The 13,737-nt window shown below is 41.1% G+C and overlaps 1 protein-coding gene across 2 annotated transcripts in view; it reads left to right on the top strand.

Moving 5' to 3' along the window:
* Window positions 1-7,419, top strand: part of RunxA (Runt related A) — a 43,827-nt gene extending 36,408 nt beyond the window's left edge. For both annotated transcript variants that reach the window (XM_072299518.1, XM_072299519.1), the window contains exons 4-5: window positions 4,972-5,181; window positions 6,700-7,419. In XM_072299518.1, coding sequence (XP_072155619.1) covers window positions 4,972-5,181; window positions 6,700-7,187 — 698 coding nt within the window. In that variant the 3' untranslated portion in view covers window positions 7,188-7,419. The remainder of the gene's footprint in view (window positions 1-4,971; window positions 5,182-6,699) is intronic.
* Window positions 7,420-13,737: the final 6,318 nt, after the last annotated feature.

The following is a 13,737-nucleotide window of genomic DNA, read 5'->3' as shown; positions in this document are numbered from 1 at the left end:
AACTTGGGGTTACCCCCCACACAGCCTCGCGGTCCAGCCCCGCGCAGAGCTTCGTGCCTTAAGCGCTGAAAAAAAAAGAAAAAACACATTCGATCTAGAGTCCAGACTCATGAAAACATTGACAAGAAAAATACTCTTGATTCAATTAGATTTTTGCTTAAATCAAAACGAAATCCGCTCGAATTAAGAGGCTTGGTCCTTGATTTAAGCAAAAATCCGATTGAATCAAGAGTATTTTTTATTGTCGATGTTTTTAAGAGTCTGGACTCTAGATCCAATGTGTTTTTTTTTTTCCGGTGCAGCTGCCGAGGTTTGGATCACTCATCTGAAACTTCAGCTCTTTCATCTGAAGTACTTCAGATGTGAGAACCGAAGTACTTCAGTTGTAAGAACTGAAGTTTCAGATGTGTGATCCAAACCTCAGCAGCTGGATACCGTAAGTGTTCGGATGCTCAATTCGAAAACTTCAGAGATCCATATGACCTAAACTTTGGGTCCCACGCACGAGGTTTTTTTCTCCGTGTACAACCCATGAGTACAGCAGCCATGGCCGGAGTTTTTTTTTTTTTTTGGTGCTGGGGGTTCCTCATCGGCGGATATTTAGCAACGCTGTCGTAGGCTATGTAAGGCTCCTGCGCTGAGTGACAGGTCAGGAAGCGGGCGATAAATATGGGTCGGAACGGCGAGGCACGCGTATGTTTTTTAGGAAAACGTACAAATTATGGGGCGCGGGTGCGTCGGTGCGGCGGCCTCCCGGGGCGCGCGCGCCTCGGATTTTGATATGTGGCTCGTCTGGCCTTTGAGCGCTCCAAAGTGGTCAAGCTTATGCAACGCCTCGTTTCCGCCCCGGGGCCTCTCGACGTGCCTTTTTTGTCCACCAGAGCGGTGACCAACTCACTCCAAGTGTCCTTTTCCAAGTGTTTACACGCGGACACACTTCCTCTCTCGCGCAGACTTCGCAGCTGCCACAGAATAAATCTCCCGTCCAGTTCCCTTCAATAGATACTTTGTAATGTCATTGAATTCGACACATTAAAAGTTTCGATCTTTCCGAACGCTTAGAGGTTTAGACCTTGTTTAGCAGAAACGTACCAAGTCAAGGCTTCAGTCCCTATTCAGGAAGAGTACGGGCATTGCGAGAGTACGCACACTGGGAAAAAAACACATTGGATCTAGAGTGCAGACTCTTCAAAACATCGACAAGAAAAAGTACTCTTGATTCAATCAGAATCTACCTTAAATCGAGAACCAAGCCTCTTAATTGAAGCGGATTTCGTTTTGATTTAAGCAAAAATCCGATTGAATCAAGTGTATTTTTTCTTGTCAATGTTTTCAAGAGTCTGGACTCTAGAGCCAATGTGTTTTTTTTTTTGTGTAGAAAATCGCGGTAACTTTTTTGGTAGATGATGTTAGGAAAAATGGATTACGACACGTGAAAGAGCGCGAAAAATTAAATGGAGAAGGTGTGTAAAAAATTGTCCAGAAACGCGTCGTTTCGACACAACAGAGCTTTGGAAAAGTTTCAGATTTTCGAAATTCCTTGCTGAGCAGGCAATTGTTACTGCAAGGACCGCCAGAAAGCAAATCTCATGGCAAAGGAAGCGCATAGCTCACTTATGAAGTATTTTTGGGCTTATGTGTATTGGAAACAAAAATCATATTTTGAGCCGAAAAAGAGAACCTGAAAGTTAAGTATGTTAACTTCCGAACACCCTGTCCAACGCCCAAAAGCCTCCGAGTAATTAGACTGCACTTTGCAATTTGGAACTATAAATTCTAGCCCTGTTTAAAAACAACGTTTGTACCATTAGTTTCCCTATGCACATACGTGTTTTTTCAGATGAGCCAGAATTTATAGGTCCAAATTGCAAAATGCAGTCCAATTCATGTGCGAAGTGAAAGTAGCACCATTAAAGCGTGTGACACTCCGCAAAGAGAATAAATTCTGCCCCTTTATGTGAGTCACTCCGTAAGGTGCACAGTTCAAGGTGCTCCGCATTCATATCATTCGGGGTTTTTGGGTGCTATATAGACTCCGCCATACAATTTCACTCCAACATTTTTAAAAGTCCATCATATTCCCTCCTCCAAAACTTCCAAACGTGAGACTTGTTGGTCGAGTCAGCATCGAATTCCATCAGGATATAACTTAAAATGCTCTGTCTCACTTTCAAGGAGAGGCGCAGCGGACTGCCACGGATGCAGCGCGGAGTGAATTACGTGGGGCCCACCTGCGCGGCGCTCGGAAGAGGACAGAGAGGGGTAATTTAACTGTCCTCCTGCTGTGTGTGGGTGTGTGTGTGTGTGTGACAAGGAGCACAGATGGGAAACACGTCGTTAAATCGTTTAGCGGGGAAATGGCAAGCAAATAGAATACAGGGAGTAAATTAAATGGAAACCAGGAGGAAACCGAGAAGCGAACCGAGTCGCGTGACGGACGTCGCCGTCGGACAAATCAAACCTGTGAAACCGCTTTGTGAGCCCGCAAAAATATGTAATAAAAAGTCGAAGGGAAGAGGTAATTTTGAGACTCTTCTTCCGGCGCGGTTGCCGCGCTCGCATTTTTAAAAGCTTTTTTCTCGTCTCGCTTGTGCTATCGGGTCGAATTGAACATTTAGCAGCCCTTAGAGCTTAGGATCGGTCTCAGGAATTGAAGATGAACCGTACACTGAAAGGAGAGGTTACGGGCTATATAGATATACCGTCCGTTCCGGGCTCAGAGGCCGAAAATTACGGGTGCTGGAGCCGTAACTTCGGTTGCTCCAGGTGCTCCGCTCAGAACCTCCGGCCTCTGATCCCGGAACGCGGACGGTATGTCTATACATAGTATGTGTTTTAAAAAACATAAAACAAAATAAACGAATTATTGTCCCCTTTTTTTATTTTTCAAAAGGGGGATGTAAAGGTGTGCTTTCTTCATTTTCTCCACTTATTTACTGCACGTGTGTTGCTTCCAGAGATAATTCTTGCCTGGAAAAATCGATCTTTTTAAGAGAATCAGGTAAATATCAGGGAGCTTTCATGTATTTCGTTTGATCCTCGATTTCTTCTTATTCAGGTGAATGACGTAGCTTAAAATTAGTAAAAGAAATGTGCAAAAAAGTGTAACGATCATGGGAGTCACCGTAACGCATCAATTATGCTTGGAAAACCATTCCTTCATTCTGAAATATTTAAGGTACTTCCACTGCTACCCTCGTTGAGTTTAATTGTGACTGATGAAAATGACGTTTGGATGCAAAATTGAAGGTGTTTCTCATACCTGCAATTTAAGGCCATCATCTGAGAGTTTTTAAAGTTTTGTCTTCTACTCTACAAACGTTACTACCTCCCGACAAGTTCTCACCGTTCGGTGTAAAATAACACCCCTGAAAAAAGTTTTAGTCTGAAAATGAAAAGTACACCTTATTCTTGGGCATTAAGTATCATATAATTCATTTTTCAATTGTCAATGAGACTATCCCATCGATTTCCAGTTGATGTGGCATCGTTGCGCTTTCTTGACTGATGCGCACGAAACATCGGTCATGGAGACAGCAACGTTCGTTCGTCGATGGCATTGCGATTTTCTCGTTGACTCGCGAGGGTGGATAGGGTGATGGGAGGTGGGTAGCCACGCCAATGGGGTTGTGGATGCGGGAAAGACATATTTTTTCGACCGGATCATAACTCATTCGTTATCCGCGGCGCGAGCCGTAATTGAAAACGAAGTCTGTCGCTCAGCATTCAGCCGGCCTGTCCCGTTCCCTTCTCGTCATTTCTCCAACAACCGAATTTGGTGCCAAACGCCATTATTTTTGTTTCCAACAGCATTATTCATCCGAATGCAATTTCTGGTCCAATTTAAAAGCAATGGTCAATCAGTTGGTTATGCGTATCCGCGAATTGTGTTCTGAATGTCAAAATTTACCGATTTGTAAGACATGATTAGATAGTCCGTGCACTAAGTTTTGGCCCATTATAGTCGGATGAATTGACCGTCAAAAAAAAGTACTAAATGGCCCAACTTATTTGGTGCATAATTTCTGCAACTTCAATACTATCAGTACTGAACAAGTAGTCACTTGTGCAGCTACTTTCTACATGATTGACATGACGGAGACGGAAGAAAATGTGGCAGGTGGAACTTCCTTCAGGGTACATTTACCGCTAAAAAAACAAACTATAGAAAAACTATTATTGTTCTCCGTGTTGTGACATCAGAAACATCAAATAAAGGTATCACTGATCAATCTATTCTAAATGTGCAAGGCCTTTATCCGTCATCTTGTTGTTGAGCTGGTGCGCCATTTGAAAGCATTGCCACCAGTGTACTAAAACTCACGCATATTGAAGTCAAAAAGCGCTCCTCATCGGCTAAGCGCTTAAACAATGTCCTGAAATCAATCAAAATTGACCTATGAATTCCCACTGACAGGTTGTACCTGGAATGTAAGGGGATTCAGCCCCCTTGGTGAAATGAAATTGTTTTGGCTTCGTCACTGCTTTCATCAGTTTTTTTGTTTTTGTTTTGAGTAGGCCAGCGGTGACTTCACCTACGTGCGCTCAAAAATCGGTCTGAAACTTCAGTCTCATTACTCAGAGAAGAGACTCATCCGAACACTTTTCTTAACAGGGATTTACGCTGTTGAGCCTAATTCACACTATCAAACTTTTCATCCAACTCATGAATGCAATTTGTCGTAATGAAAAGTTGGATTGTATGATCTGATACTAACGCAAAAAACGACAATTTGATGAAATATTGAACGGAAACTTGAATGTGACGTCACATTCAACTTTCCAGCCAATTTTGGATGGAAGGTTTAACGGAGAGCAATAATTGAATTACATTTTTGCGTTCAACTTTCCATTAAACTTTTCCTCCAATTATGTCGGATGAAAAGTCTGAAAGTTCAAATCGGGCTTTAGATGCAACAAAGACGATTTTTTATTTTGGTCTCAAAAAGGGTTTTGGGTTTGTGTTGACAGATATGGGTCAGTTCGGGCTGAATAACGGGCACCACTGGAGCTGCAGTACTGCCACGCCGTACTCGAGCTACCTGGGCGCGAGCTCCTTCAGCAGCTGCGCCGCGTCGGGGGGCTTCAACACCCCCGCCTTGGGCTTCACCGCCAGCGCCGCTGAGGCCCCCGTCCACGACAACTACTCTTCACCAACCAACGCCTCCAACGCCTCAGCACGTAAGTTCAATCCAGCCACCTCTGAAAAACTGTTGGACATTCTACCTGGACGGGCTTAAGAAGCGCTCGATACGCTCTAACTTGTTGCGTCGCAAGTATGGGGGGTCCTCATTTAAAAATGTCGATAATTTTGAATGTACTCCCCTAGGAGGTCGGGGGTCGTGGAGCCCACCCGAAAGGGTTTCCCCCTCCATGGTTAGGAAAACAGTCCAAACTGATACATTTTAACCCAATAATCGAAAAAGTCATGGCGTATTGGGCGTAACTTTTGCCCATCCTGGGATTAAGAGGATTTTAAAATACTTTAAAATTCTAATTAGCCACCGACCGGCCAAAGTATCACAAGCGTATCTTGTGCCAACATAATCTGCTAAAATATGGTAAATTCGTATTTACTAAGGGGGGGGGGGGAGGTAATGCTGTGTCCTGTAACCGCTTCGTGGTCTAACTTCCTTGAGCGCTTCGCGCTGCAAGCGTCGTGCGGGCATTTTATTCTTATGAATTCATATTTTGACTGCATTTTGCAATTCGGAATTATAAATTCTGGCTCTTCTGGGAAAATACTTATGTGCATAGGGAAACTAATGGTGCATATGTTGTTTTTAAACCGGGCCAGAATCTGTAGGTCCAAATTGCAAAATGTAGTCCAATTTTTAGAGTATAATGTTAATTCATTCATATCAAAAGACATGGGCCAATTTTAGGATGAAAATCAAGATACAGGGTTATTCATAAGTCACGCTCCACTGGCCACGAGGGGAGTGGCTATTTGAAATTTTTGAGTTGCCCCCCCCCCCCTCTCCCAAAGGGGATAAAAAACTATAATGTACCTTAAGAAGTTTCCTCCTCGATATGAGCAAAAGTGCCTTAAACTGCAAGTCGATATCTTAATTAGAACTAAAGTTATGGCCAGTGGTGCGTGACTTTTGAATAACCCTGTAGTTCATTTTGATTAAAATACGTCCATAATTTGGATTACATTTTGCAATAAGGAACCACTTTTTCTGGCCCATTTTAGAAACAACATACATGCCATTGGTTTTCCTATGCAGACATGTGCTTTCATGGGAGAGCCAAAGATAGTGGTTCCTTTTTGCAAAATGTAATCCATTTACTATTTGGAACTCTGAGACTGTTGCCACTCAACCCTGCATTGAGACAAGACTTCCTGCGGGCCGATTATCGAAATTGATAGACAAAGCTATGGACAAAGAAGACAAAAGAGGTATGGAGGGATCCTATTGGTGGAAGCGGGTGGTTGCAATGGACAAAGGAGGTAGGTAATAGACTAAGTAACGGCAATCCCCGAGGAACCCGACAGTTCGTCTATCATTTTCTCCCTTAGTCTATAGGAACAACCCATTACAACCAATAGGATAGCGTCATACTCCCTATGTCTTCTTTGTCTATCGCTTTGTCTATCAATTTCAATAATCGGCTCGCTGGTCAGAAGTTATGCATCTATGATGCGAATGGTTTTGCCCCAGTGTGAATCATTTCCCGTTCTTGTGATTTCAGTGGGGCTCCACGACGGCGTGACGCCCGGGGCGACGGACATGGACCAGCAACTGATGTCCTCGCAGACGCAGCTCCAGGCGATGGACTCGGAGTCGAACGGACACGACCGCTCGCTGCTGTTCCCCAAGTACGGGACGGCCGACTTCATGGCCGGGCCGCGCTCCCTGTCCGACTCCTCGACGGCCGACTCGCCCGGCGGCAGCGAGGACGTCCTCCTCCCGGCCCCCGCCCCGGCGCCCCCGGCTCCGGCACCCGCCACCAACGGCCACTTCCACCACCACCACCATCATCACCACGCCGGCTCCCACGGCTACACCTCCCACCCGGCCCACTACCCCGTGCTCCCGGCCTCGCTCCTCTACTCGCAGCTCTACAACTCGTCCAGCTCCCTCGGCCGACACGCCGGCGAAGAGGATCAGCGCTGCGCCACCAGCGTCTCACAGCACCGGGCCAACGCCGACCACTCCTCCGTCTGGCGCCCCTACTAACGGCTACCATTCATCGGAGGCTAGGCGGCACGTGAGAAGTTGGTAGTGATCCACTGGAACGTTAAAATGCACATTGAGTCCCCTTATTTAAGGTGATCTCGTCACCTCCAGGCAAAGTATCACAAGCGCCATGCGACGTTTAAAAATTTCCGCCGCCATTATATTTTTTTACAGAGAAATTGTTCAACGAAGCTGTCCGAAAATTACACCGAATTTTCTTTGTGCTGCCGATAGAATTGGTCACATGCGCTTTTGCGCAATGTGAATGCGTGTTATCACTAAGTCATTCGCGAACTAGGGGTCCCTTACGTTCAATTTACGTTGAAATAATTACACAGAGCAGTAAGGTGTACAACACGAGCCGTATTTTCACCTTCGGCTGCCGATGTGCGACGTTGCCATTTTTTGAAGTGAAAACTCTTAAAGATGCATAACTCCGCTGCATTTCAACCGATTTCAATGAACTTTTTTTTAAAATGTTCCTCTTAAATAGAGCTATCTAATGGCATTTAGGTTTCTGGATTTTATTTACCTTAGGGAGGCACTTAGGTCGTTTATATGGTTCTTTGCAGAGATTTTTCATACAAAAAATAGTGTTGCTATTTATATTTTTTTTTTTCTCGGCGGATTGTGGGAGGGTTTAAAATGGCAAAATTTAAAAGAAAGAACTTTTAAAAAAAGGGATTCTTTTAATCACTATTCTTACGTGTACAAATATTGAAAGCGACGCTCTCATTGTACAGGAGAAGGTGGTGTTGCTAATTTACCAAGATTTTTACATTATACTTTAAGCGATGGTGATCTTCCGATCTAGTTTGAATGTTAAAAAAAATCGGGGGAAATACAGACCCCCTCCTGAAAAAAAAGAAAAAAAAATAGCAACACTATTTTTTGTATGAAAAATCTCTGCAAAGAACCATATAAACGACCTAAGTGCCTCCCTAAGGTAAATAAAATCCAGAAACCTAAATGCCATTAGATAGCTCTATTTAAGAGGAACATTTTAAAAAAAAGTTCATTGAAATCGGTTGAAATGCAGCGGAGTTATGCATCTTTAAGAGTTTTCACTTCAAAAAATGGCAACGTCGCACATCGGCAGCCGAAGGTGAAAATACGGCTCGTGTTGTACACCTTACTGCTCTGTGTAATTATTTCAACGTAAATTGAACGTAAGGGACCCCTAGTTCGCGAATGACTTAGTGATAACACGCATTCACATTGCGCAAAAGCGCATGTGACCAATTTAGTGAAATATTCGAACAGATTCAACCAACAATTTCTCAGTAAAAAAATAAAATGGCGGCGGAAATTGTTAAACGTCGCATGGCGCTTGTGATACTTTGCCTGGAAGGTGACGATCTAATAGTCCCGCACCACAAACACCAGACAACACTGCCGTCCACAGCAAAAACGCCGGAACTCCACTCAAAATGGTCTCATTTTCACCAGCTTGTACCACCAGCTTGTTTCACCAGCTGTATCACAAGAAAAGACAATTGCCACAAGGGTTCATTTTCTTTATTTTCAGTTCTTAATGGTGTGGCGGAGCAGTATTGAAAAAATGAAGGATGAAAAGTTAGGTTTCTTGGAAAACAGCATTACGTCAGGAAGAAATTCAAAAAGTGTTGAATGGAGATTCGGCGTTTTTACTTTGGACGGCAGAACACTACTGTGACTTTTGTACAGATTGAGATTGAGATTTTGTGAGTGCTCCTAGGTCAGAAGATCAATATTTTAAAGGCAACCCTAAAATTTCATGGGCACCGCCCTGAAAAGTGGCGAGATCTCGCCACTAGAGTTAATTAACTCTAGCGTTTATAGAGGTGGCGCGAGACTTCGTAGGATCACCCTCTAGAGAGAGTTTGGTCACTGGAGGCTCCACTTCTGATTAGCGCAGTCATCCTTCGCTTCTCGAGGCTTTTAGAATAAACTTAGAGGGCGCAGAAGAGATTAACGTCATGGTTTGGTGACAAATCGCTCCCAACCAAAGTTGTCGCAATTTTTTTATTTTAAGGGTCAGTGACCATACTCTCTCTGTGCAAAGGCACTGCAGACGCACCTAGAGTTCCATTTTAAAGAGAGTCAAGAAACGTGGAATCCATCTATGATTAACACCCGTACTGATGGTGAGTCTTTATAACTTTCCAAGAACGATTTTATAATGCAAGATGTCCAGCCTCCCCCTACAAAGTAACTCTACTTATATCAATACATCAGTGAACGGACATAGGTTGACGGTCAGCCAAGTGATGCCATGAATCCACTGCATTACGGTCTAAACTCTCACAGCTAACGGAGGTCACCCATAGAGTCTGAATATTTTTCCGAGGGGTATAATTTGAATATTAGTATGCATAATATACGCACAATACATGCATAATAATATTCAAATTACACCCGAAGAAGCGAGCCTTAGTTACAGCACAGTTAAGATAGCACGAAAAGAGACGTTACTGCTTAGTTGTGGGCGTACTTTCGGCAGCGCTGAATTAATTTTGCTCCAGGAGAAAGTGTAACACTACGCGTCATCGTGAGGTTTCTTTGTGTGAGTTTTATCAATAACATCACTTTGGCTGACCACCAACTTCAGTCTAATTGGAGACCGTATCGTTGACGAATATTAGACATTTTGAGCAGAAATGAAGGTAACCACTATTACAGCACGTTGGAGCTCATTTTGCCTACTTTGTGAAATGAAGGCAAACCGGTTTGTAAATGTACTGAATATTAGACATTTTGAGCAGAAATGAAGGATACCACTATTACAGCACGTTGGAGCTCATTTTGTCTACTTTGTGAAATGAAGGCAAACCGGTTTGTAAATGTCTCCAGTACGTCTCATGAGACGACTATTGATAATTCCGTGTAAAATTTCATAGGATCTCACTCTGGCGCGTCTGCCTATTTCAGTTGATTGGTGGACTTCTGGAGTTAAGGTGGACTTAAAGGTGGTTAAAGTGCGTGCGCATTATATCTTTTGGATTGTGGTTCACGCGCTTTAGGCGTAATTGTGATATTTGTGTTATTTTTTCATGTTTCGTTATAGGTAGGTAATTTTATTCTAATTGATTCCTTTTTTTTCCTTTGACACTTATTTTTCGAAATCGGTCACCGACTTGTTACTAGGCTCGTAGTCCGGGAAAGGAGAACGCTTTCTCGGAGAAAACCAATTTTCCTAGAAAAATCATGATGAGCAACAATAGACGGACTAAGATGTCGAAATCCGATTTTATATGATCCACGTGGAAAAACTTTCACCCTCTTCTTTCGCACAGTTCCAATGTAACCATCCTGGCAAAACTGTGCATTTGTACGATTGGTACATCGAAAAAAGTGAAGTTGATTTAACATTCTGAATGTAAAAAAAAGTGTGCGAGAAGTTATAAAATGCTGAATTATCCGCAGTTTCTTTATAGCAATGCCAAGATGTAAAACCAACTTCTGTGGCAGGTAATTCAGCATTTTATAAGTTTCCGCACACTTTTTTCACATTCAGAATGTTAAATCAACTTCAACTTTTTTACGGTGCGTTCTGAACTAAAAGTAAAGCCAAATCGCAGCTATGAAGTAATACATTCCATCGGAATGCATCATACTTGAGGACCGATATTAGACCGCGTGTAACATTAAGAACGGTTACCACATTTTATTTCTTTTCGGTGGCCGATTTTATGTGAAATAAATTATTCTTAAGAGATGAACATCAAGTGGGAAAATCGTAACTTCGTGCCAAAGATTTTTTATTTGAACCTCATCCTGCAGGCTAAAAATAGTTGTAAAATATTTTCGAAGTATATGTATTAGTAAGCAGTATTGTAAATAATATTTTTAGATGTGTATGTATAGTTTATCATAACCTCTTAACCCGCTGTGTTAAGTTTGGAAATATTTGTTTTATTTCCCAAGTTCAGGATCCTCGAATTCCATCTTTGGTTCAGTTGGTCCTAATTTTATTCTTTTAAATTCAACTGGTCCTTCTGAAAAACAAAAATATCTCCTTCCCAAAGCGGAACTATGAACTTAATGATATGGCTGTAGATGTATGTAATAACCTTATCCTATCAGCCTAAGTATTGGTAATTACTTCCTCTTTACATCTTCAATGAATTTCATGTTATTATGTATACCCCCTTTCAAAGAATCCAGTTTAGTGAAGATGGTGAGTTATATACTGTGATATTCATACTAATATTAAATAATTTGTCTCATCATACTAAAAAAAAATTAAATCAAGTAATACGAGTAAATACAGTAAATTATCTTGAAGTTACAGTCGATTGCAACCAAATATCGGACTTCGCGCGGAAGAAGCGTGATCTAATGAGATCTTTCTATTTTCTCCTGATTTGTGTTGTCGGGAGAGTTTTGTTACAATTTATAAAATTGTATGTATTTGGAGTGCATCTTCTCAAATCCGTTCATCTTTCCGTGGAAATGAATTCGATATATCGATGATATAAGTTCGCAACCGCACTTATCTCTGTTTGCGACGTGGCGAATTTCCTGTCATACCTCAGTTTTCAAATGGAAAACTACTCGCTGACAATTCCTGAAAATGGCCGTGATTTTTATCCTCTAAAAGAAAAATTTTCTGCAAAAAATTCAGGGAATAATGTCGCTTTGTTCTCCTGTAAAAAATTGAAATAAGAACGGAGATTTTCAAACACCGCAAACTAGTTACGTGGTTGCGGATTTACACCGTCGCTATATGATATTGTGTTGAGCCTATCTCGAACTTTACGATCTATTTCAACATTAAAGACAGGTCATCGAGACCTACATAAAGTAAATATACCATTAATATTATAGAAAGAAGAAGAGACAAATGTTTTCTCCAATAGCTATGCATACTTCCAGCCCTGATCCGAAGTATTGTCAAATCAACAGTTTAAGTTTATACAGTTGTATACCCGCATAAAAAATGAACTTTCAGGAATTAAGTTACCTTACCAAGCAAAAATAAAGTCAAGCGGTCGAATAAAAGAATCGATTTTTTCATACCACGTAGTTTCTGAAAATTTAAAAATCGAATTGAGATCCATTCGTAAAATATTTTTGAAGGAAATCGTTTTGAAATCTAAACGCTTACATTTTCATAAGCCGAAGTCTTCTGCGTTCTTTTGACCATACATTTCTCCGAAAGCGAAGATAGAATTGCATAACTCTACTTTTCTTTCTTTTTCTTTTTTTCCTCTTAATTTGAAATTTTACATGCCTGCGCGGATTGGGGAAGAATCGGTTCATTGCGAATTGTTTTGTTACTGTTCCTACGATACTTCTTTTAATTTATGTATACGAATTTTATGTTGAAATGCATTAATTTTGTTATTTTTTCAGTTCTTATAATGTAATTTTCGTGCTTTATGTGCAATAACTTACGTCTAGTGTCAACCCCACCTACTAATAATACAAAGACTTGGATTTTGTGACTGAAAGGTATGAAGATCTAATTTTAAATTTTGACCATCTAGTCACTCCATGTTACAGCTCGAAAGTTTGGGGGAAATAATGACTATATTGGATAAAATTCACCGGGTAATTCAGCAGATGAAAAGGGCAGCTTTATTTGAAAAGCCCACCAATTAAAAAGATGTATTTCCATTTTACAGCTCATATATCAAGACAGAATCAATGTAGCATCATTTTCTTTGATATTGTTTGATAGTTTGGCAACGGACGTATAAACTTAAAATACATCGCCAATGTACTTCGTAAAGTTACGTGGTAAGTATTGTTTTGCAGAATTCTACCACAGGAGTCTCTTGGAAACATATTTTATTTCTATTAAGCTTCAATAATTTTCTTGTGACGATTTAATGATAAATATACGGAACGAGTGAAACCTGGACCTACATTTGAAATTGATTTACCAGCTTTTCTTGTATCCCATTGCAAATGTTAAGGTATACCTCAGTTTTAAAACTACCTTGCCATGATGTTTTATTGTAAATTGGTCTGCTGGATTCCTAGACGAAGCTATCTATCAGTGACAAGTTTTTACTTTTTGTGCAATAAATGGAAAAATTATGATACATTTTTAGTTTATTTGTTTTCTTTCGTTAAGGAGACCATGGCACTTGGGCCGTGTCTTAGTTCCTCAGCGATTTTCGTCTCAACAATTGAACAATAGCTAATATTTGTTGCAATATTCCTCAGTCGGGTCATTCAACGACCAACATGTATGTTTAAAATGGATCATGGCGTTCAAACGCTGCTTTTTTTTTTGACAGTGAGTGAGATATGCATACTTAGGATTGAGTATGAGGGCTGAGAACAGCTTAAGATTCCTCTTTAGCTAACTCGTTTTTACATACAATTTCAGAACTAAAACTACTACGCAAACGATGAAAATATTTCATTATTATTCAAGCCGTAGAAGAGTGACAGCTATTAATTTAAAAGAATTCCTATGTCAACATTCGAAACTCCCGATTGTTTTACTGAATATGTCACCCAAAAATACAAACAAAACGATTATTAATTTTGGTCATGCTCTTCGCAAATCTTCTTTTCCATTGTGATAGGCACAGACACAACGTATGCATTTATA

This window comes from Bemisia tabaci, chromosome 4 (assembly GCF_918797505.1).
Source record: "Bemisia tabaci chromosome 4, PGI_BMITA_v3".
Lineage (NCBI taxonomy): Eukaryota > Metazoa > Arthropoda > Insecta > Hemiptera > Aleyrodidae > Bemisia > Bemisia tabaci.
Note: the sequence above shows the minus strand (reverse complement) of the source record. Positions and strands in the feature narration are given on the sequence as shown.